General features: G+C 35.3%; 12 protein-coding genes across 12 annotated transcripts; 8 read left to right on the top strand and 4 right to left on the bottom strand.

The window, feature by feature from the left end:
• Positions 1-297: 297 nt before the first annotated feature.
• RPF2 (rRNA-binding ribosome biosynthesis protein) lies at positions 298-1,334 on the top strand (the record flags this gene model as incomplete). The annotated part of the gene is made up of 2 exons (XM_015613862.1): positions 298-311; positions 383-1,334. 2 exons carry the CDS (start codon positions 298-300, stop codon positions 1,332-1,334), a joined length of 966 nt encoding a protein of 321 aa, XP_015465321.1.
• Positions 1,335-1,658: 324 nt separating this feature from the next.
• On the top strand, positions 1,659-5,180 carry AC631_05032 (uncharacterized protein; the record flags this gene model as incomplete). Its single annotated transcript, XM_015613861.1, has 1 exon — positions 1,659-5,180. The coding sequence occupies one exon, from the start codon at positions 1,659-1,661 to the stop codon at positions 5,178-5,180; it is 3,522 nt and encodes a 1,173-aa protein (XP_015465320.1).
• Positions 5,181-5,281: 101 nt separating this feature from the next.
• DAD2 (Dad2p) lies at positions 5,282-5,731 on the bottom strand (the record flags this gene model as incomplete). Its single annotated transcript, XM_015613860.1, has 1 exon — positions 5,282-5,731. One exon carries the CDS (start codon positions 5,729-5,731, stop codon positions 5,282-5,284), a length of 450 nt encoding a protein of 149 aa, XP_015465319.1.
• A 189-nt stretch (positions 5,732-5,920) lies between these two features.
• Positions 5,921-7,570, top strand: SGO1 (Sgo1p; the record flags this gene model as incomplete). The annotated part of the gene is made up of 1 exon (XM_015613859.1): positions 5,921-7,570. The coding sequence occupies one exon, from the start codon at positions 5,921-5,923 to the stop codon at positions 7,568-7,570; it is 1,650 nt and encodes a 549-aa protein (XP_015465318.1).
• A 67-nt stretch (positions 7,571-7,637) lies between these two features.
• On the bottom strand, positions 7,638-8,588 carry CDC21 (thymidylate synthase; the record flags this gene model as incomplete). The annotated part of the gene is made up of 1 exon (XM_015613858.1): positions 7,638-8,588. One exon carries the CDS (start codon positions 8,586-8,588, stop codon positions 7,638-7,640), a length of 951 nt encoding a protein of 316 aa, XP_015465317.1.
• A 324-nt stretch (positions 8,589-8,912) lies between these two features.
• Positions 8,913-9,110, bottom strand: WH11 (Wh11p; the record flags this gene model as incomplete). Its single annotated transcript, XM_015613857.1, has 1 exon — positions 8,913-9,110. One exon carries the CDS (start codon positions 9,108-9,110, stop codon positions 8,913-8,915), a length of 198 nt encoding a protein of 65 aa, XP_015465316.1.
• Positions 9,111-9,522: 412 nt separating this feature from the next.
• Positions 9,523-10,200, bottom strand: AC631_05027 (uncharacterized protein; the record flags this gene model as incomplete). Its single annotated transcript, XM_015613856.1, has 1 exon — positions 9,523-10,200. The coding sequence occupies one exon, from the start codon at positions 10,198-10,200 to the stop codon at positions 9,523-9,525; it is 678 nt and encodes a 225-aa protein (XP_015465315.1).
• A 554-nt stretch (positions 10,201-10,754) lies between these two features.
• On the top strand, positions 10,755-13,604 carry ULP3 (SUMO protease; the record flags this gene model as incomplete). The annotated part of the gene is made up of 1 exon (XM_015613855.1): positions 10,755-13,604. The coding sequence occupies one exon, from the start codon at positions 10,755-10,757 to the stop codon at positions 13,602-13,604; it is 2,850 nt and encodes a 949-aa protein (XP_015465314.1).
• Positions 13,605-13,804: 200 nt separating this feature from the next.
• Positions 13,805-15,379, top strand: AC631_05025 (uncharacterized protein; the record flags this gene model as incomplete). The annotated part of the gene is made up of 1 exon (XM_015613854.1): positions 13,805-15,379. One exon carries the CDS (start codon positions 13,805-13,807, stop codon positions 15,377-15,379), a length of 1,575 nt encoding a protein of 524 aa, XP_015465313.1.
• A 115-nt stretch (positions 15,380-15,494) lies between these two features.
• Positions 15,495-16,916, top strand: BNA4 (kynurenine 3-monooxygenase; the record flags this gene model as incomplete). Its single annotated transcript, XM_015613853.1, has 1 exon — positions 15,495-16,916. The coding sequence occupies one exon, from the start codon at positions 15,495-15,497 to the stop codon at positions 16,914-16,916; it is 1,422 nt and encodes a 473-aa protein (XP_015465312.1).
• Positions 16,917-17,170: 254 nt separating this feature from the next.
• On the top strand, positions 17,171-18,457 carry TIM44 (protein translocase subunit; the record flags this gene model as incomplete). Its single annotated transcript, XM_015613852.1, has 1 exon — positions 17,171-18,457. The coding sequence occupies one exon, from the start codon at positions 17,171-17,173 to the stop codon at positions 18,455-18,457; it is 1,287 nt and encodes a 428-aa protein (XP_015465311.1).
• A 296-nt stretch (positions 18,458-18,753) lies between these two features.
• On the top strand, positions 18,754-20,142 carry GLO3 (ADP-ribosylation factor GTPase-activating protein; the record flags this gene model as incomplete). The annotated part of the gene is made up of 1 exon (XM_015613851.1): positions 18,754-20,142. One exon carries the CDS (start codon positions 18,754-18,756, stop codon positions 20,140-20,142), a length of 1,389 nt encoding a protein of 462 aa, XP_015465310.1.
• Positions 20,143-21,698: the final 1,556 nt, after the last annotated feature.

The raw sequence follows: 21,698 nt of genomic DNA, 5'->3' as shown, positions 1-21,698 counted from the left end.
TTCGAATCCGGGTACGACCTTATTTTTAAATACTTTTTTTTATAGTCTTATATAGGTAGGCTTGGTAGTAATAGGTTCTTTTTCAGCCATTCATATTCATCATAATCTAAAGATAATCCTAGTTCTACGAACGTTTGAATCCTACTGTTGTTTCTCATACCATTTCAGATCAAGCTCTGTGCTTGTGCACTGATGAGGGAAGATATCACGTGATCAATGTTAAGATGAGCAGTGGAATTTTTTTTTAATAAGAATCCTACTTCTTGAATAAGAGTATATATTATCAAGTTGGCCATAATGATTAGAACTATGTATGTATAAGACAAGATAATCAGATAATAAGAATGATAGACAAGAGAATAACTTACTAACAATAATACAGTAAACCAAAGAATGCTCGTTCAAAGAGAGCCTTAGCCAAAAAGGAAGCAAAATTAGTGGAAAATACTAAATCTGCTTTGTTTGTTCCAGGTTCTACTGGTAATAAGTTTTTGCATGATGCCATGTGTGACTTGATGGCGTTGAAGAAACCTGCTGTTAAAAAATTCTCAAAGAAGAATGAAATCAGACCTTTTGAAGATGCCACTGAATTAGAATTTTTCTCTGAGAAGAATGACAACTCGTTGATGGTTTTCTCATCCAACAACAAGAAGAGACCAAACACATTGACATTTGCTAGATTTTTCAACCATAAAGTGTTCGATATGATTGAATTGTCTATACAAAATAACGCTAAATTATTGCAAGATTTCAAGAAGTTAACTTTCACTATAGGATTAAAACCAATGTTCGTTTTTAATGGACCTGCATTTGACAGTCACCCAGTGTTTCAGCATATCAAGTCGTTATTTATGGACTTTTACAGAGGTGAAGAAACTGATTTACAAGATGTAGCTGGTTTACAACATATCATTGCGTTATCGACAGGCGAAATTGAAGATCCAAACTCAAGTGCGTTACCTTTGGTTCATTTCCGTGTATACAAATTGAAGACTTATAAATCGGGACAGAAAGTTCCAAGGGTTGAGATTGATGAAATAGGACCAAGATTTGATTTCAAGATTGGAAGAAGACTCACACCACCACCAGAAGTTGAAAAAGAAGCATACGCTGTACCAAAACAATTACAACCTAAACAAAAGAAGAACGTTAGTACTGATTTCATGGGTGACAAGGTTGCTCAAATTCACGTTGGTAAGCAAGATTTAGGCAAATTACAAACTAGAAAGATGAAGGGTTTGAAAGCCAAATATGACCAAGATGACTTCGACAATGAAGATGAAGACTTCCTTTCGGCTGAGGAGGAACCTGAATCTAAGAGACAAAAGGTTTAATCTCAGCTATTAGTTTGAATAATATTTGTACATTATAAGAGAGTGATTAGGTTAACATACCGTTCATTACTTCAGATGAGTTAGAAGTGTATCTTCATATGCTTGCCAAAGACATAATCATCCACATAGAGTTATTTATATGGAATATATATGGAATAAATGAATATTCTACGTACTAGTTAAAAGAGTTCGACGTATTACATAAGATACCGGCTTTGTTTATATAATCAAAAATTTCATCGCATACTGAAAACTTAGTAAATGAAAACAAACTGATCTTTAAGACCTTGCAATTAGCATATAATACTGTATAGGAAGTCTTCAATGTCTTTCACTCAGGGATCTATATTCAAACCAAGACAATCGAGCCGTTCTCCAATTGCAGATAATGGCATAGCCAGCTCTAACGAGTCAGCAACAGGGAATGGAAAATCAGTGTTTGAATTGACAAAGAATAAAAAGTATTGTGTCTCCAGACTACCAGCACTACCAGCAGTATTAGAAACTGATAGTTCGGATAATATATTAAATGGATATTCTGATAGTGCATCTAATTATGCGCTTGTTATTAATGAGAAAGCAATTCACGTTTGGAATTACAGTTCTACAGATACAACTCCTTTATCAATTCAATTTCCATTAGATCGTAGTTCAGAATCGTTGTTGCCTTTAGCTATACTAACTCGTCCTTCGAGTGGAGCTAGTCAAGATCCGGGGTTAGTAATTATTGATTCTTCATCAGGACTAGTTAAATTTTACGAAAGTGTGCAACATGCACCAGCATTGGGATTGATTAACAATAAATTGTTGGAGTTGACAATTCCATTAAATAGCAATAAAGGCGAGTACATAACTTTAGCTGAAAACGTGGAACCAGCAGGTATTGTGATTGCTACATCATGGAAAAGATGTATATTAATATCATTGAGAGATTTTAAAAGTAAACCACAATTATCATATATTGAACTCTTAGGACCATCGCATTCTGGGGGATTTCTCTCATCTATCTTTAATGGGTTCAATAATCACATGGATTACAATGGTACTTTGAAAGATGAAATTGTGAGTATAAAATCAGGCAAAATTGCAAATCATGGTATGACACAAGAAATTATTATTCAAGACTCAGTTGGTGGATTTAACCTTTTTTCATATAATTTGTTTTCCGCAAATGCAGTTCCATACATCGAAAAGAAGAAGACCTTAAAACAAAACCTCGGGGTTTATTTAGAAAACAGCATTGATGGATTTCTTCCTGGTTCCAGCTTAAACACCAAATTTTTGGATTTGTGGCCATTAGAATCGCAAGAACTTCAGGATATATACTTGGGATTATGTCTTATTGATGAAGCATATCGTGATAACGAAGGCAAAAATCTTCTCTTAGTGACTATGAAAATTGATGAAACAGGTGTATTATTTTATGGTTCCCATAAATTGATCAGATACGACCCTAATTTGACTATTTCTTCAAATAATAAACCAAAATTATATGTTCCAGACCTGGGTAAAACAGCTTTTATTACATTCGATAGTTCAGTGATTTTAACAGATATCAATACATCGTATATCCAATCGCAGGGTACAGTTCAATATTATAAACCTAGATGGGAAGACATAGTGAAGTTGAAGTCGAGCGTCCAAGTGATTGGACAAGGATACGAAAATAAATCAAGCAATACCAATCCCGCTGTCATATTATTAACAAATAATTCTGGTGTATTACGAGTAGAAAGATTTCCGGAACAATCTAACAATGAAATGGAAATAGATGAAGAAGAAGATGTTGTTGATCCAATACAGATAGCCAAGTCACATATAGAACAGGCAATATTTTATTCGAAATCTTCGGCTATAGAATTTGATATTAAGGAGGAATATTCAAATGACATAATTATTGAAGCTCTTAAAAGAGTTTTAGATGAAATTTTGGATTCTACATCTCCGTACTTACCTGTCTTTTTACCATCTATCAAAGACTTTTTATCTATGAAATCAAAACTATATCACGGTTTGATACATTATACAAAGAGGAATTTTTTACCACTCTGGGGTGATATTGGTCCACAAATCACTGAATATTTGGAGAAAATCGAAGTTGCTTTAAGTTTATGGATATTTATTAATGAGGGAAGTGCTACAGAAAAATTGAAAGGGGTTTTTAAAGAATCTATACTTGAAGTGGACGCGGTGAAAATTTCTAAAGATGAAGATCTTATTCGTAAATTTTTTAGTCAAGGATTATCATCAATTAATCAGGTTTTGACTACATTCATCGAGAAATTGATACAAATTGACTACTCTTTAACAAGTATAATGGACTTAATTGTTAAAACAATGTATAATGGAGTATACGAGAACGATTCCCGTTACATCGTTGGAAGCGAGGTACCAAGTTTTAAGTTATGGATTTTTGAGACCTCTTTACTTTTAAGAATCGAAGAAGTCTTTAGTAAATTATATTGCAATAACAGTAAAGACCATGAAGATATTTCAACACAACAGACGCGATCTATTTTGATTCAATCTTGTGAAGTTCTATATTATTTCGTTACAAGTGCTATTAATTTCATGAAAGAACAAGAAGGAAATAGTGACCAACTCAAGGAATATATAAGATGGTATAAATCACGGAAATTCGATTGGATTGAAGCTTTAATAAGACGTAGTTTGGATAAAGAGGCTATTGCAATAGCTGAAAAGTATCATGATTTATCTTCATTAGCTCAAATTTTGGAAGCTGAAAAATCAGCTATTATTGAAAAATATGGAGAGAACAGCAAGGAGTTTGATAATTTGTTGAGCAGATATTCTTATTATTTTGAGAAATTTCAATACGAGTTTGCATCCAATTTATTTGATTTCTACATAAAGAACGATAAAATCCAATCTCTTTTAGTTGGTTTTGAGAATTATAATCATTATGTCGAAGAATACTTCGCTAAGAATAACAAAAAGACTTCAGAAATTTCTTGGATTCGTAGCCTCTTGGACAAAAATTTTGTTCAAGGAGCAGAAACTCTAATTGAGTCAGCACGTTCAAAGAGTGAAGATTTACAAGAGAATATAGAATTGAAATATTCTCTTGCTAAGTTATCGGCTATTGCAGCTAAAAACTCTGATGCAATGACTGACAACAATAGATTAGAAGATCTATTATATGATGCAGAGAACAATTTAATCCTCATCAGGATTCAAAAGCATCTATACCTGGAGTTGTTAAATTTTGTTTCCGGTCAGAAAGGCTTATTAAATTTGGATTACGTTTTGAAGAACTTTATAAATGATTCTCTTGACCATACTACTTCGAAGAATTTGATAGAACCTTTTTTCCAACAGTTTTTGGAAAATAGGCCATTGAACCCAAAGCAATTAATAACTTTATTGATTCTGATTAAACAGTATTCTGGCTTTGTGAATGGCTTTTCTAATGCCTTGAAAGTGGCATCCTTGATTACTAACGAACATGAATACAGGCTTCAAGCTAAAATGATTTGGTTAAGGTTGCTTACTTCGACTGATGATTGGTCAACTTTAGCAAAGACAGAGAATAAAACTGATGAGTATACTAAACAGAAGATTCATGACTCCATATTGTACAAAACGATCTCATATCTTGGAGCAGAAAGCGAGCTCTTGAATGAATTGGATGAACTATTATTGCATTACACGGAAGGTCTTGATGATGACAGAGAAGATAATTTAGTTAAAAGTCTTAATGCAAAGTATTTGGAAACATTGCAAGTCTATGTTACTAACTACAATTTGAAAACCTGGATTATGTCCATTAAACAAGAAGTTAAGAACAACACTTCTACCGAGGTATTTAAGTCCAATACTAAATAGATAGATATGGCATAATTATGCCTGTAATAATGTATATTTTTATTAATAATTCCCTACGTAAAATTAATAATAATGCCAAATAATCACTGCTCTGCTCTCCATTAATCCGAATAAGATGGTGGTGTTTCTTCCCTATCATCTTCTTCGTTTATATTTTCACTCTCCTCAGCCTGCTGATCCAGTATATAGCCCTCTTCTTCTACCTCTTCCTTCTCTTGAATGTTTTCACTCACATTGTCATCCTTATCTAGTTTTATACGCACGAGGCATTCAGGTAGAGGTGCTCCAGTCTCATAATCTTTCTCACTATATTTCAACAATCCTAGCGATGCTAAAGATACGGACTTAACTACATTTTGCCAATTAGATAGAACCAATGCAACACTTTCTGTGCCTTCTGCCATATAATCCAATTTATTCTCTAGTTCATCTAACTGATTTGTTAAAATCGAAGTGAATCTTTTGATTTCATTCAAGTTCTCCAACTCTGCTTTTTTTTCTGCAATCTTCTGCTGTATGTGAGTCGACTTCAATACCGTACGTCGATCCATTTTCTGTTATGTCTATGTATCTGTTGAAAGCTATCCTCTATGATGATTATGATAAACTACATCTCTACAGAATCAAAATAACAGACGCGGATATTCACGTGACATATGTTTATAAATCAGTATTTGTAAACTATCTAAACAAAGTACATGTATTTAGACTATTGAAGCTACTTATAACCTAAGAAAATCATGGCAAGACCATCTGTGAGCTCACAGTCTCTAGCAGATTTAGCTAGCTCGAAGTTTCAATCCAAGAAAGAGAATAAAAATGATGATAATGATCCGGTTGCCTCATCATTTTTAGACGATGAAATCACACAAGAGCCGATAAAGAACAAGGGATTGAAAAATAAACAGGAACAACACAAGAACATCGAGTTGATCAGAAAGAAGTACACACTTCAGAATAAATCGTTGGCCAAAAATAACTCTTTAATGATGCTCAGAATATCAGAAATGGAAGCTAAAGTGAGTGATTTGATAAACGAGAATATGCTTCTTAGGAAGCGAAGGACTTTCAAAGATGCAGAATTGAAAAAGCAGTTAGAAGCTAAACTTGAAATTGTCGAAACGGGATTAGTACATAAATTCGGTGAGATATTTGAAATGCTTAGAGAGATTAGAATGGATGAGGGAATGGCTGAAAACCCCCAGTTAGGGATTTTTAAAAACTTACTTAATGAAGCTCCGTCAGCAACATCGACACCCATAGAAGACGCATCGGGAACTGGAATTAGTCCGTTTGTATTTAATCCTAGGTCACTATCACAACCATTAAAGGAAAGCTCATTTACTTTACCTAAATCGCATCTATATTTACATACAGCAGACAAGGTGACCAAACTGTCTGTCATTCTTAAAGGTTCTGTGGAAAAGAAGGAAAACGCCAATGCCTATGTGTCAAATGAAGATAATATAGATTTACTTAAGAATGATTCTGTGAGTGAAGTAAGCGAAGTTCAATCTCGAAAACCTTGTAGTGAATCTTCACTGGAAATTATGCCTAACTCTGAAGCCAAAGAAGCTAGCATACAAAGTCCTGAGTCGATCAAGAACATTCAGAACATTCCAGTACACAATAAAAGAGTAAATTCACACGAGTCTCGCATGTTTGATGTATATACGGATAAAGATAAAGAAAGTGATGTAATAGATATCCTGGATAATACAGTGAATTCAAAGAGTTCAAAGAAAACAAAAAAGACAGCTCAGAAAGAGCCAGTTGTTTCTAAAGCTGACCCTCAGATTAAGCAAGAAAAGAATCAAGAGGAGCCACAGGAGGAAAGTAGAAGACCTAGTCGTAGCAGGAAGCCCGTTAGTTATAAATGGCCTTCGTTATCGAAGAAAATGAGAAGACAATCAGAAAAGTTTGTTGATGCAGTCATCGTTCCTGATGAAGAAGAGCCTACTAGTGAGCTTGCCAAAGTATCTGTTTTAGACTCACCTATTAAACAAGAACCTGAATCGCAAACTGAACGAAAGAGATCCAAAAGCAATGATATTTCGGATAAGTCTTCTAAGAGATCTAAACGACAACCCTTGGGAAATGTTACTCATATCAACAATAATAAAACCAACTCTAAGAATGTGACTACTGCAGATAAAAATGATAAGGCACATATTACGAAGATACCTCAGACTACAGATGATGAGAATGATAAAGTAGTTAAGTCAAAAATGGACGTAGCACAGAGAGAGAGAGATGAAAAAAATGATCCGTCTATTTTTGATTTTGATGAAGTAAACATAGCTCCAAAAACATACAAAAAGCGAAAACAAAGTACCACTAAAGGAGAAAGGAGAACATATGAAAGTAGAAGGCACAGCATGTTGATTTAGTAACTTATGTATATTGTTATTAATAAAATTATATAATTTTAGGAAAAATTTAAATGTAGACCATTTCTTAAACACTCATCTTCATTTTAATTGGACCATACGGTTCGTATCCAACTATTTCAAAATCTTCAAACTTAAAATCATCAATAGATTTGATTTCGTCTTTTCTTTCTTCCTTGATTATTAACTTAGGGAATTCTTTAGGAGTTCTAGCCAATTGTTCTTTCAATGCATCAACATGGTCCAAATACACATGAGCATCACCTAATGTATGGATAAACTCGCCACAATCCATGTCTACAATATGTGCTATCATTTTCGTTAATAACGCATATGAAGCAATGTTGAATGGGACACCTAACCCCATGTCACAGGAACGTTGGTATAGTAAACACGATAATTTTGGTCTCGCTGGTGTCTTTTGTTGTTTAATAGTGCCAGAGTCAGGAGTCTCATTCGGGAAACTGACGTAGAATTGGCAGAATACATGGCACGGGGGCAAGGCCATCTTAGCAAAATCTGGCGGATTCCATGCAGACATGATAATTCTTCTATCGTATGGATTTGTTTTTAACTTTTTAATAACATCTTGTAATTGATCAACCCCTTGTCCAGAGTAGTCTGTGTCACAATCTTTATACTCTGCTCCAAAATGCCTCCATTGGAACCCATAAACTGGACCCAAATCACCCTCGCGACGGTCTTTCAATCCTATGGAGTCCAAGTATTCTCTTGATCCATTGCCTTCCCAAATTTTAACACCTTTTTCCGACAATTTTTTAGCGTCCGTACATCCTTGTACGAACCACAACAACTCATGAATGATAGCTCTCGAGAAAACCTTCTTTGTAGTAAGCAAAGGGAATGTGTCGTCTGAAAGATTGAATCTCAATTGTGGAGGAGCAAAGAGCGATTTAGTACCGGTTCCAGTTCTATCTGGGCGGTGTTCTCCTTCATTTATGATACGTTCACACAAATCCAAGTAAGCTTGCTCTGCTGCGTTAGAAGAAACTGTCATCTTGTCTTGTAAGGTTGATATTATATTACTAAAACAACTTTGTATATTTATTTTCAAAATTCGTTTACGCGAACGCGTATCTATTCAGATACGAATAGAAAGCCACAACATCGTCGTAACTAATTGCATTTTGTATCCATATAGAATGAAAACAATCTGCAATCGAAGTATGCCTCAGAAGAGCTGAAACCATAATACACTACATGGAAAATATTAAGTACAACAAATCATATATTGAGTTCGAGACTATTTCTAAAAAATACCAGTTCTAAAATAGCAACTAGCCAATATATATACTAACAACTAATATCAATATTAAGTTGCTTATTTCTTGTCACCGAAAATGGCGTCAGAAGCTTGTTGAACGAATGACTTGTCACCACTACGGGTGTTGTCACCAACGAAGTTATCAAGCTTGTCAGTAACAGTGTCCTTACCCTTGTCAAGAGTGGACTTTTGGGAATCTGGCTTAACAGCTGATTCAATTTTATCGGAAATATCTTTACGGCCGGTGTCTGACATTGTTAATTTATTTTATGTTTTTAATTAATTAATTAATAAAGAAATAAAAGTTGCAAGAGTAGTTATTTGGAGCCACTTAAATAGTTTTGAGAATAGGTCCATTTGATACCAGCCGTCATGGTTTATTGAAAGGGGCATACTGTACAGAGAGAGCTTGTAGAGTAATATACTTCCACAGCTTTCTAAATCAGACGAAACAATAACAACTTATGGAATGGTTGCTATCATTATGGACTAGAAAATGTTTCGATAGCAATAATACCTATTTAGGTCACTATATTAGCAATCAAAAATCTCGAGTGAGAAATAACATATGCAAATAGTCGTCATTTGGGTCTATATAACGAAAAACGGTAAGCGAGTCGCGTGCATAGTATGTAAATATAGCCTATATGATGATGTTTGGTTCAGATTAGAACACTTGGAGCCACGAAAAATACCTGAACCATTTTGGTTCCACCAAGATACAACGGGATTCGGCAATTTTCAAAGGCTGTTCACCTTCCTGCAAGGGATAAGTTTCCAAATCACCGTGAATAACCACCTTTCTTCCCTTAGCCTCTTTAACTCTTGCTCTCAATATGACGGTACTTCCAGGAGGAATTTGATTCTTGAAGTCTATGGACAACTTGGCTGTGACCCCCTTCTTAGAGGGCAATAACGGAAATCCGCACGAACACAATCCTTCGTCCAAAATTGTAGATACGACACCGTTGTGAATTTGTCCGTCCTGACTGATGAGATTACGACCCAAGTGGTAGAAGCCTGTCAATTCCCCTTGGTCACGGTTGAGAAAGATGATAGGATCGATCTCCATAAGGTTGGGGCCAAAAAGTATTCCTGACCCTACACTATTTTTGTGATGCTGACTGGGGAAGGTCTGACTGGAGTAATGCATAGTAACGGATTCATCTTCTTGTAGTTTCTTGTATTCATTAGTATTTTGGATTTGTTCTATCACAGATTGATTAAAACTGGTCAATTTACGATCACTGGTGAAATTCCCTTTTCTCCAATCCTTAGGAAATGCGGCAAATCCTACTCCAAGGGCAATGAAGGGACTGCTTATTCTGGTTATGGCTCTAAACATGTGTATTAGGGGAACTGAGTATCGATCGGTGTATATCTTCCTTTCGTATACTAATATAACTTTTTGATCAAACAGCTATATGCAGTCATATAATATATTGTTAGTGGCTATAGATATCATACCTTGAAACGCCCATGAAAGAGTAAAGAATAGAAGATGATACTGGTTAGTTGTAAAGGCTTTAGAGGAATATCACACCAACTTCTCTGGCATTTTTTGAGCTATCTGACCCAGATGTCGTATGCGTGTTCAAGAAAGTGTTTAAGACTATATGATGAGATTACTTAAATTCGAAATAGAGTAGATGAAGATAAGACCATCACCAATTGTCTCAATACTCTCGTAGTACTTCTTTAGAGCGTGTAGCTATAGAAATGGATGTATTCAAAATGTGAGTCAAAAGGGTAACGAAGCGAAGACCTCCCGCGATTCTGAAAGTTATTCACGATCATCATTTAAAAGATTGCATTTTTTTGGAGAGTAGATTCATAGTTTTAGGCTCATCGAAATAGAAGTTAGACTAGAGATAAATCAGGATACCCTAGAGGATCGCTATGAGCGGAGGGCATCGATTTAATAAAAAGTTTAACTCGCTAGATAAACGAGGAATCGGAGGATCAGTTCATCCTGTGAATAACTTGAAAAGTGGAAATAGTAGCCAAAGATCAGTGAGTCCTCCAACCGGGTCTAAATTCTCAGTTCGAAATCAATTGAGGGATATATTTGGTGGGCTGGTGGATAATTCCAGAAATCTTAGAAAAAGCGTTGAGAATACATTGCATGATCCAGTAGTTGAGTCGGACGATTCTGATAATGGTGGTAAAGATGGAGAAGAATTGATAAGCGTTAAAAGTTTATTGGGTAAGGATACATTCACCTTCAATGGAGACTTAGATGAGAACCTGGGTGAGATGTTAGTGGTCAGATCAATGCTGATCAATGGAGAATCGGTACAGCAGGGCAGGCCGGGAGAGTTGACCTTTAGAATTTCAATCAACGATGACTTCTTACTTTTCACTCAAAAGCAGAGACTAATAGCAGTAATATCAAGGAATCATGAATTCAAGAGCATAAATTTTAGCATAAACAAAAGAGCCATATTAATTGAGCTAACCAATAATTCGGGCTATATTTATTTGAAGTACACCGAGGACGATAGCAATATCGTTTCTTACTTTTTGAAGAATAAGCAGTGGAATGTTAATACTCCTACAAGAGTTGTGAATGACTTATTACTAGAAAAAATTAGTATCATAAAACGAAAGAGAGCAGACCTATTGGGAAAAAGCCCATCATCAAACGATAAAGCCACATCAGATAGACTACCAGTGTTATCACCAGATGCAATGTATGGAAGGACAAGGTCTTCGAGTCGTATTAGTGGGTACTCGCCTCTACTGAATGAAAATGGTATAACTACAAAATCACATAGCATATATGACGAGGACTTGGTCAAACCCAATGCAGTACCAAAACTCTTTGAAGTTGAACTCAAATATATATTTACAGATAAGAAAGTGTTCAGCATAACATATTCAGACTTTAAAACATTATATGATAACGATTGGATCAACGACTCTTTGATAGATTTTTTTATAAAATATGAAATGGACAAGGCGGTTTATCAGAAGCATCTATTTAAACAATCGGATATATATGCATTTAATTCATTTTTCTTTACAAAATTAATGTCTGGAGATGAATTTGATGATAATATAGATTATTACGGTAATATCAAAAGATGGCTCAACAAATTAGATCTCATGAGCTACCCTAATATTATAATACCGATTAATGAAAACTTGCACTGGTATTGCTGTGTAATCAAAGGATTACCGCAATTGTTGGAATCTGCATTAAAAAGAAAAGAGAAATTAGCATCTTTGAACCGTGCTGGAGATATGAACGAATCAAATTATGAAGAATTAGATGGTGATAATAGTACTCTGGAATCTACTTCAGCGTCTGTTGCACTGTCGCCTGAAGCTTCTGCAAAGATGAAAAAGCCGTATCAACCAGAGATTTTCATTTTTGATTCTTTACGTCAAAAGCACACTAACATTCACTTTCCTTTAAAAAAGTTTATTATTGACTATTGCAAAGATAAATATGATGTAGATATCGAGAAAAATGAGATACGCATGCATTCTGCAAAAGTTCCGAAGCAGAATAACTTTAATGATTGCGGTATACATGTTATTTATAATGTTAGAAAATGGTTAAATAACTCTGAGGAATGTGAAAGGATTTGGAGGAGCTCTCATCTGAGAAGTGCGTCTAGACTACTTTTTATTGCAGAAGAAAGAAATGGCATGCGTAGAGAATTGAGGAATATATTATTGAATTTGAAGAAAAAACAAATCATCGAACAAACTGATGTTGCTGAGGATAAGAATTCTTGCTATGCAGATGACGATATAGAAGTCTTAGAATACACCCCTGTTGTGAGTAACAGATCCACAAAGCTGCCCAAATTAGATGAAGAGGAACTGAACGACAAATTGGAGACAAAGAAAGCATCAAAAAATTCTTATTCCGAGCAAGATGAATTTCAAGGAATTCGGACATTAGACCCCAAAGCAAAAGATAAATATGCTGGAAATAGTGCCCAAGATGTAAAATATGCTACTTCCAAGGTTCCCACAGTTAAAAAGCAACAGCCTCCTATAAGGGTAGAAAATGAAATGTTGAGGGACTCCCTATCTGGCCTTGATTTATCTCGTACATTCCAAGAGGTACTTAATGATTATTTTTCGAATGATGAAAACATTACCGATTCACAATTACAAAGGGTTTTTCAACTCAGAGACGAAATCAATGAATTGGATGACAAACAAGATAAAGACTTAATCACGCGATTCATCACTAGTTTTGTTGGGGACTCCAACGATATGAAAGAGAAAGAGCATGAGAAAGCTATGCGACCCAAAGATGAAGAACTAGTGATCATGCATTGTAGTGACAACGAGGAATTAAATCAAAGTGTCAATGGATTATCTTTATCAAATACATCTGATAGCAACAAGTATAATGAGACTCCAAATAGGAAAAGCAGAAAAAGTTCAATTACAGCCCTACCAAAAAATCAAGCAATCATAGACTTTAAGGAATCTATAACAAATAACAGAGATTCAATAGAGATGTCATCTCCTTCGGATTTTAATGCACTGAATCTTAAAACTTCTAGTCCCTCGAGAGAAGCAGATATAGAATTATACACCGGTAGTAGTCAGAGCCCAAATGATGAACAAAAGCAATCAAAAATACAACGAAGCCAAACACCAAATCTGGAAATATCTACGTATAGTATGGGTTCACCTACCACACCTACATCTAAAACAACGTTATTTGGTAGAAGTTCTACGTTGAAAAGACGTAAACTCGATAATGAAAAGCATAAGTAGAATAGAGAAATTTGCATTCACATAATGATCTTCAAATATATATGGTTTTCCTCTATATGAAAAGATTTAGTTGTATAATAAATTATAAGCGTATAATTAGCGTATCTTTTTGTGTTCCGATTTTTGATACAAAATCAGGTTTGGATAGAATCTCTAATAATAATAGAGCTTAGATTACAGACAATTCACTTAATAATATAATGTCTAGTACTAGTCCACCACCATTACCAGAGAGAAAATCAGAATCAGAAAACGTTTTAAATGAAACGCTGGAACTTCCGCCTCTTCCTCCAAGAAATTCTAAGTCATTAGCGACGGTTCCATTGACGTATACTTTGAATGATGGTTTATCAACTATCACAATTATCCGACAATTGGAAACATATTCATCGCCTGTGATGAACGAGGCTTCAGATTTATTTACTATTACTGCAGTTGGTCAAGATAACGTGAAAAGTAAATTAGACACACTCAAACTGAACAAATCTGATGATAATTCGGAAGAAGACATGGATTTCTGGTATGCCTATATTGAAGACTATAGCAACCAGTTGATAAGAGATAAAAGAATCGAAGAGTTAGAAAGACATATTATAAAAGGTATTCCAGATAATATAAGATCATTGGTGTATCTCAAAACGTTACAGGTGAGATATAAGTTAAATAAAGAGACCTACAACACATTATTGAAAAAAGCAAATAATTCCCAAACGACCAAAAGCCAGCAAGTATATATCGATAGCTTGGCAATTGATAGCAACTTGAAAGAGGTTTTAACCATTTTCAATTATTATACTAATGAAGTTATAACCCCAAGAGCCGCCAAATTAGAAGCGATCAATAATGAAACTGCCAGTAACGGATTTGAAAGTAATAAAAACTTGCCGCCTAACAACTTCGTTATATGCGTTAGTAAATTAGTAGCAGCTATACCAAATTTGCAAAACGAAGAAATCTTGTTTCTTTTGCTTAAATTTAACAAGCTTTTTATCAATTTAATCAAAGATGAATTTTTTTATAAAGCTAATAGATCGTTAGAGGATTTATGTCCAGAAGCATTCGTTTATATTACAAAACAAGGGATTAATTTAACTACCTTTTATAAGAAGACTTTATTCAGCTTTTTCAATAATCAAATCCTCGACACTGGAATATTATTTACCCTTTTGGACTTCATTGTGATCGAAGGGTTCGATTTCCTTCATAGGTTATTAGTTGCGGTATTTAAAGCAAACGAATCATATATTACGACTCTTGACGGTAATGAGTTGAACGAGTTTTTAAATTCATCAAAATTTTTTGATGCCTTATCAAGACTGGAAGAGGGGGTTGAAATTTTATCTGTATTGAAATATGAACCCGATATAATAAAGTATGAAAACGAATTCCATTTGCTTCATGCTAATTCGTTGAACAACAACAACAACGAATTAACGAATTTAAAAGAAGTCAATGATGACTTGATTATCAAAATAAATGAATTAAGACAACAATTAGAAAATCTAAAAAACACTCACTCAGAAATCTTAAATCAAGGAGACGAACATTATAAGGAGCTTCAAGAAAAGCAAAAAGAAAAGACGGAGTTGACGGCTCTAAAAGACGAGTTAGTTGAAAAATATGAACACTTAAGTATGAAGGAAAATGTGAAAAATACAACAAAGGCCAATAAGGAATTTGCAACAAGAAATGCTGACTTGGAAACACAGATATCTGCAATGAAGAAGAAAATAGAAGAGAAGAACGCTAAGCTTGCAAAATATTCAACTAAGTAGAGAGTAGATTTTCTGGCGTGAATTCTCCTGTATATAGTTCACTTGAATATACAAAAACTTATTAATAGTAATATGCTTTTAACCCAATGCAACTAACATCAATTTATAATAGAAAATGGCTTCAGCAAAAGAAGATAATAAACACCAGGGGATTGGCATAGTTGGTGCTGGTTTAGTTGGATGTTTAGCTGCTTTGGCTTTCGCAGCCAAGGGGTTTTCAGTGACTTTGTTTGAATTACGTCCTGATCCAAAGGAAGTTACGAACGAAAAGAATCTTAGATCCATTAATTTGGCAGTTAGTGATCGTGGTATCAGGGCATTAAAATATGTCGATGCAGAAATGGCCGATAGGGTTTTGGAGCACGTTATTCCTATGACGGGTAGAATGATTCATGATTTATCGGGAAAGAAGCAAGAATCCCAGGCATACGGTTTATTTGGGGAGAGCATCAACTCTATAGACAGATCATTTTTGAATGACTGCCTATTAGATGAAATAAGGCATTCTGATATTAACGTTCATTTCAATCATAAATTAATAAGGCTAGATAACTTATCTAGTGAAGAGAAGTCACCAAAAATGACTTTTTTAGATAACTCGGAATCTACTGAATCCAAGATGAAATCCTACGAATTTGATTACATTATTGGAGCTGACGGAGCACATTCTCAATTTAGATACCAATTACAGAAGTCGATGAGAATGAATATTTCTCAGGAGTACATCGACATGCAATATTTGGAGCTTAGTATTCCTTCAAATACGAAAGGAGATAGCAAGTTCCACATAGACCCGAATCATCTTCATATTTGGCCAAGACATGAATTTATGTTAATAGCCCTAGCTAATGAGGATGGCTCATTTACATCAACATTTTTCAGTCCTTGGTCCGTTATCGAGTCTTTTGGAACTTCGTCAGACAAGTTTGTTGAGTTCTTCAAGTATAATTTTCCAGATGCATTTGAACTTATGGGAGAAGAAAAGCTTAAGTATGCTTTTGAAAGTCAACCAAGAGGTTCATTAATGCAAGTCAATGCTTACCCTTATCATAATCCAAACGGCAGGGCCTTGATTATAGGTGATGCAGCCCATCTGATGGTCCCTTTCTACGGTCAGGGTATGAATTGTGGGTTTGAGGATATTCGTGTTCTAATGGAATTAATAGATAAGAATAACGGAGAAGTCTCCGAGTCGTTTAAACAGTACTCGGAGCTTAGAGCCGAAGACTTAAAAACCATCAGTAAATTGGCTTTAGATAACTACCACGAGATGTCATCCAAGGTTACAAATGGATGGTACCTATTTAGAAAGAAGATCGATAATATGCTTGGTAGATATGGCAATGGCTTATTTCAGTGGATTCCAATGTACACCATGATTTCTTTTAGAGGTGACATACCATATTCAAAAGCGGTCAAAATTGAAAAGAGACAAACAAAAATTCTCAACGCAATTGAAGTTGGAACTATTGCAGGGTTTATTTTGTTTGGAGCCGCCAAATTGGCTCAGCATTACCATAAACTATCCAATAAATAGTTTTATATTGTACATAGGGTTTGATAAATTGCAAAATATCCATAAGTAGTGTTTTTACCAAAGTGAAATTTTCACTGTTGAGCCGGGAAAAAAAAATTTCTTATAGAGTTCATAATAGTATATGAACATTACTACTTATTGCCAAGTTAAGAGCTCATTTATGCATTAGAGAATTGGTGTATTTTCATAAGATCATCTTTTTTTTGTTAAAAAATTATTATTAAATACGGCACATCAATCTTGTATAATAAAAAATGTTGAGAAGTAATATAATAAAGAACGCCACTAATTATCAGACACAGATTTTAAAATCAAGCACTACTAGCCAGATCCGTTTATTCCACAACTCTCAGTTTCATTATAATGAAAGACCACAATCGCCATTAAAAGTTTTCTTTGATACGTTCAAGGCTGAAGTCAAAAAGTCTAACGAATTGAAGGAGAATATAAAAGCGTTACAAGACGAGACTGGAAGGGTTGCAGACTCAGAGGCATTCAGAAAAGCCAAAGAAGCTTTCGATAAGGCTCAGAAAGGTAGTACTGCTGCTGGTAAAGTTGCAAAGAAGACAGCTGATGTGGTCGGAGGTGCCGCATACAAGGCCTGGGAATCACCAGTTGGTAAAGGTGTTAGAACCACGGTTAGAACCAGTGCTGAAGTAGCTGACAAGGCTTTTGATCCAGTTAGAAAAACTACTGTTTACAAGAATGTGTCCGATGTTATCGATGACGGTTCATCAACTTCATACGGTGGGTTTTTAACTAAAGAACAAAGACAAAAGTTAAGAGAGAAAGAATTGGCTGAAAAATTGAAGAGTGGTAAGGCTTGGAAGCCTGTTAAGGAAGATGAAAGTGCCGGCGGAGCCTTAGTTGCCACCGAACACAAAGCTTCTGGTCCTACTATATCTGACAAATGGGAAGACTTCAAGATTAAATCTCCAATCGGACGTGGTATTGTCATATTAAAAGAAAAATGGGATGACTCAGAAAATGGATTGATCTCTCTTATCAGAACAATTATAGAAAAGGTAACTGGCTTCTTTGCCGAAACCGAGCAAGCCAAGGTAATCAAGCAATTCAGACAAATGGATCCATCATTCAGAGTCACCGATTTCACCAAGACATTGACTAATTATATTGTCCCTGAATTGTTGGACTCATACATTAAGAACGACGAAAAGGTATTAAAAAACTGGTTCAGTGAAGCCCCATTCAACGTGTGGCAAGCTAACAACAAGCAATTCATACAACAAGGATTATTCTCTGACGGTAAGATCTTAGATATCAGAGGTGTCGATATTGTTACCTGTAAGAGTTTACAGCCAAATGATATTCCTGTCATAGTTGTTAGTTGTCGTGCGCAAGAAATCCATTTATACAGAAAAGCTAAGACTGGCGAAATTGCTGCTGGTACCGAGGACCACATTCAATTAAGTACTTATGCTATGGTTTTCACTAGAATTCCAGAAGAGTTCGACAATACTGTAACTGAAGGATGGAAGGTTATTGAATTTGCTCGTGGTGGTTCAAGACCATTCCACTAATTTATACAATCTTATTTATAGCTTCTAATTTGTACATATTATTCACATTTAACTACTTTATTTAGTTCATAGATCTTTCTAATCTATTTTACGTCATTATCGCTTAGTATTCTACTCCTATGTAGACTCATTGATAAGAGTCAGAAGACACTTCGAACAAAATGTGGTTTTGTGTAATATCACCAATTTTTTGAATAAAAAAAATCTAATCTACACGTTGATAGAAATATTAGAACTGATTCATTATCGCTTGTTACTTAATCAATCAAGGTATATACGGTTAATTCAAAGATACGATGTCAGATTCTATGGCTACTAAGGAAGAGGCCACTAAGGTCTTCAATAAGTTGAAACAACAACCAGCTAATCAGGTTTGTTTTGATTGTTCAAATAAAAATCCGACATGGACATCGATCCCATTTGGTATCTTGTTATGTTTAGAATGTTCTGCTGCGCATAGAAACTTAGGGGTGCATATTTCATTTGTTAAGTCATCGAATTTGGATTCATGGCAAAGAATTCAATTAAGGCATTTCAAATTTGGTGGGAATCAAGTTGCTAAAGAGTTCTACACTAAAAATGGAGGTTCCAAATTTCTTGGTAATAAAGATGGGGTCGATATAAATGCAAAATACACTGCGCCAGTTGCACTCAAATATAAGGAAAAATTGAAGCAAAAGGCTCAACAAGACGAAGCAAAGCATCCAGATGAAATCACTATTGATGACCTCGAAGAGAGTGGAGGTTTACTCACAGATTCAAGCAACAACGTTTCAACTGATGATTTCTTCAGTAACTGGACAAAACCAATTAACTCCACCCCATCACCTTTATCTTCTAAGAACATTACGCCTAATGCATCTAATGATGATCTCAGCGTGAAGAAGCCTGTAACTACGCGTACGACATCCAGATTGGTGAATAATTCAAGTGGTGCAAATCAACCAAAAAAATCTATATTGTCATCCAAGGGTAACGGACCAAGAAATTCGAGATTGGCTAACAAAAGAATCAATAAGGAAACAGAAGCTATTGATTTTGAAGAAATCGAAAGAAAAGCAAAGCAAGAAGCTGAAGAGGCCAAGGCATTAGGCTACAAGCCAACCACTGAGAACCCTACTGATATCGAGAGTACTAATGCATCTAAGAATGAACCAAAAAAGTCAAGCTTATCATTAGGTTCCAGAAAACAAGATACCGAGGAATTGGATGAATCACCTGCAAAAAATGTTCCGATCAAAGAAACCACTCAAAAATTTCAGAAATTAGGATTCGGAATGACAGCTGGCTCAAACGAGGTAGTGAACGAAAAGTCTAAAAACTTCAAGCCAATCAAATACACTGGTGAAGTTTCCAATAAGTTTGGAACGCAAAAGGGTATCTCATCCGATGAATATTTTGGAAGAGGACCTAGATTTGACGAAACTGCCAACGCTGAAGCCAGAGACAAACTTCAATCTTTCAACGGTGCCCAATCCATTTCATCTTCGTCGTATTTTGGTGAAGATGAGTCTGCGCAAAACAATACCCACCAAGGTGCCGGTTTAACGGACATAGAATCGAGCGCCAGAGAATTTGCTTCAAGATTTTCCGGAAACGCCAACCAAGATTTGGACGTGTTAAAAGATGCTTTCGAAGAAGGTGCAAATAAATTGGGCTCATACTTAAGAGATTTCTTGAGATAGCTTAGTCTTTGTTAATTCACTCTCAGACCCTTAAGTATTTTTGACACATATTTTCCTATATATTACATAATTATTATTGTTTAATAGATTTAATCAATCCTAGTCTCGTTTAAACTTATTACTAGAGTAATGAAAATAATATTTTAAATTGAAGTTCGCATTTCGCAAAACACTGCAGTAGATGGCCGTTAATATTTTCGGGATAATAGTTAATCTGAAGGTCATCTATTTGATTTCGTAGAAGTACGATTCGTTACTATTTTACGCTTCAATTAAATAGTCGATACCAAACTCGGAAATCTTCGCATTTCCAACTGCCATCTCTCCACTACCAGCATAGAAAATAAATGTACCGTTAATTATTCACCCACATCGAAACAACTGCAATCAAAACCGTTCGCAGCACCTTCAGACTACTCAGTGCAACCAAACTCTGCACTTTGTCCTTTTTACATTATCGAAAGCTCGATTCGCTGGGTTGTATGGGAAACAAACACGAACTTCGACCTGCAGGCAAATGCTACACATAACTACGTACTCCATGTTAGCCATGCCTACGGGTGTTCTGGAATGCTACATCCATACACCCTGCATAAAATAGTTTGTAATAGTGCATGGTGGGAGATCGGCTGCCGGTCGCGCAGTACTCCTGCTTTTTAATCCGCGCCGTCCTTTCCATTCAGACCTGGAGTACATTCATTGTACTCCATGAAGTACGCCATATTGAAGTTCCACATTTATGACGTTAGTGCGGCACCGCAAAGAGTTTCTAGTCCAATATTCTCGTTCCGAACATATACTGGGTTGTCTTAAAAATACGCATCGCCTCGAAGATTTATTATTGTTATTGACCCACCTTCCATCGTTCCGTATTGGTTCCTTATGTATGGGTAATTTTAACGAGCTATTGTAAAATAATAATACCTCATCTGATGTGTAGGAATATTATGGCCAGCTCTAAACCAAATGTAACCAAATTGTATTTAACAGTAAGTTCTTTATTACTAATCCTGACACATTTGAAATATGCTATCACATGGCTAGGTCACCTATACGTGTCCCACATATCTATCTATAGCTCTGATTGATGAGGAGATATCGGACATGTATCGTTTTGGAAATCTTGACTTTTTCTTTAGGTTAATTCTCTAAGATGCATATAGCACTCATAACCATTACATTATTCCTTAAAAGAATTGAGATATCTTATGAGGAAAAATACACAAAATTGGTCAGCAAGTAAACTTATGGGGAAAATAGATGATCAACATGGAAAAGTGGATTTTTATAAATAATAGAAGAATATCATGTTACCATAAGGGGCATTTGGAGTCGATCTGTATTGAATAGACTTTTATCTTAGAATTTCTCAATAATAATATACGATATGTCTTCAGAACCTAGTGATGAAAAGCCCGTTGTGCTAGAAGCTAACCATCCGCAGGGTGAAAATGGCTTGTTCGAACACAGCTCAAGCTCGAGTTTTAACGAAAAAAATAAGAACGCATCGGAGTTGGAGAGTATCCACTCTAAAATCGCCGAACCAGGTCATGGTG

Source organism: Debaryomyces fabryi (genome assembly GCF_001447935.2).
Source record: "Debaryomyces fabryi strain CBS 789 chromosome Unknown contig00163, whole genome shotgun sequence".
NCBI lineage: Eukaryota > Fungi > Ascomycota > Pichiomycetes > Serinales > Debaryomycetaceae > Debaryomyces > Debaryomyces fabryi.
This window is presented reverse-complemented; position numbering and strand designations above follow the sequence as displayed.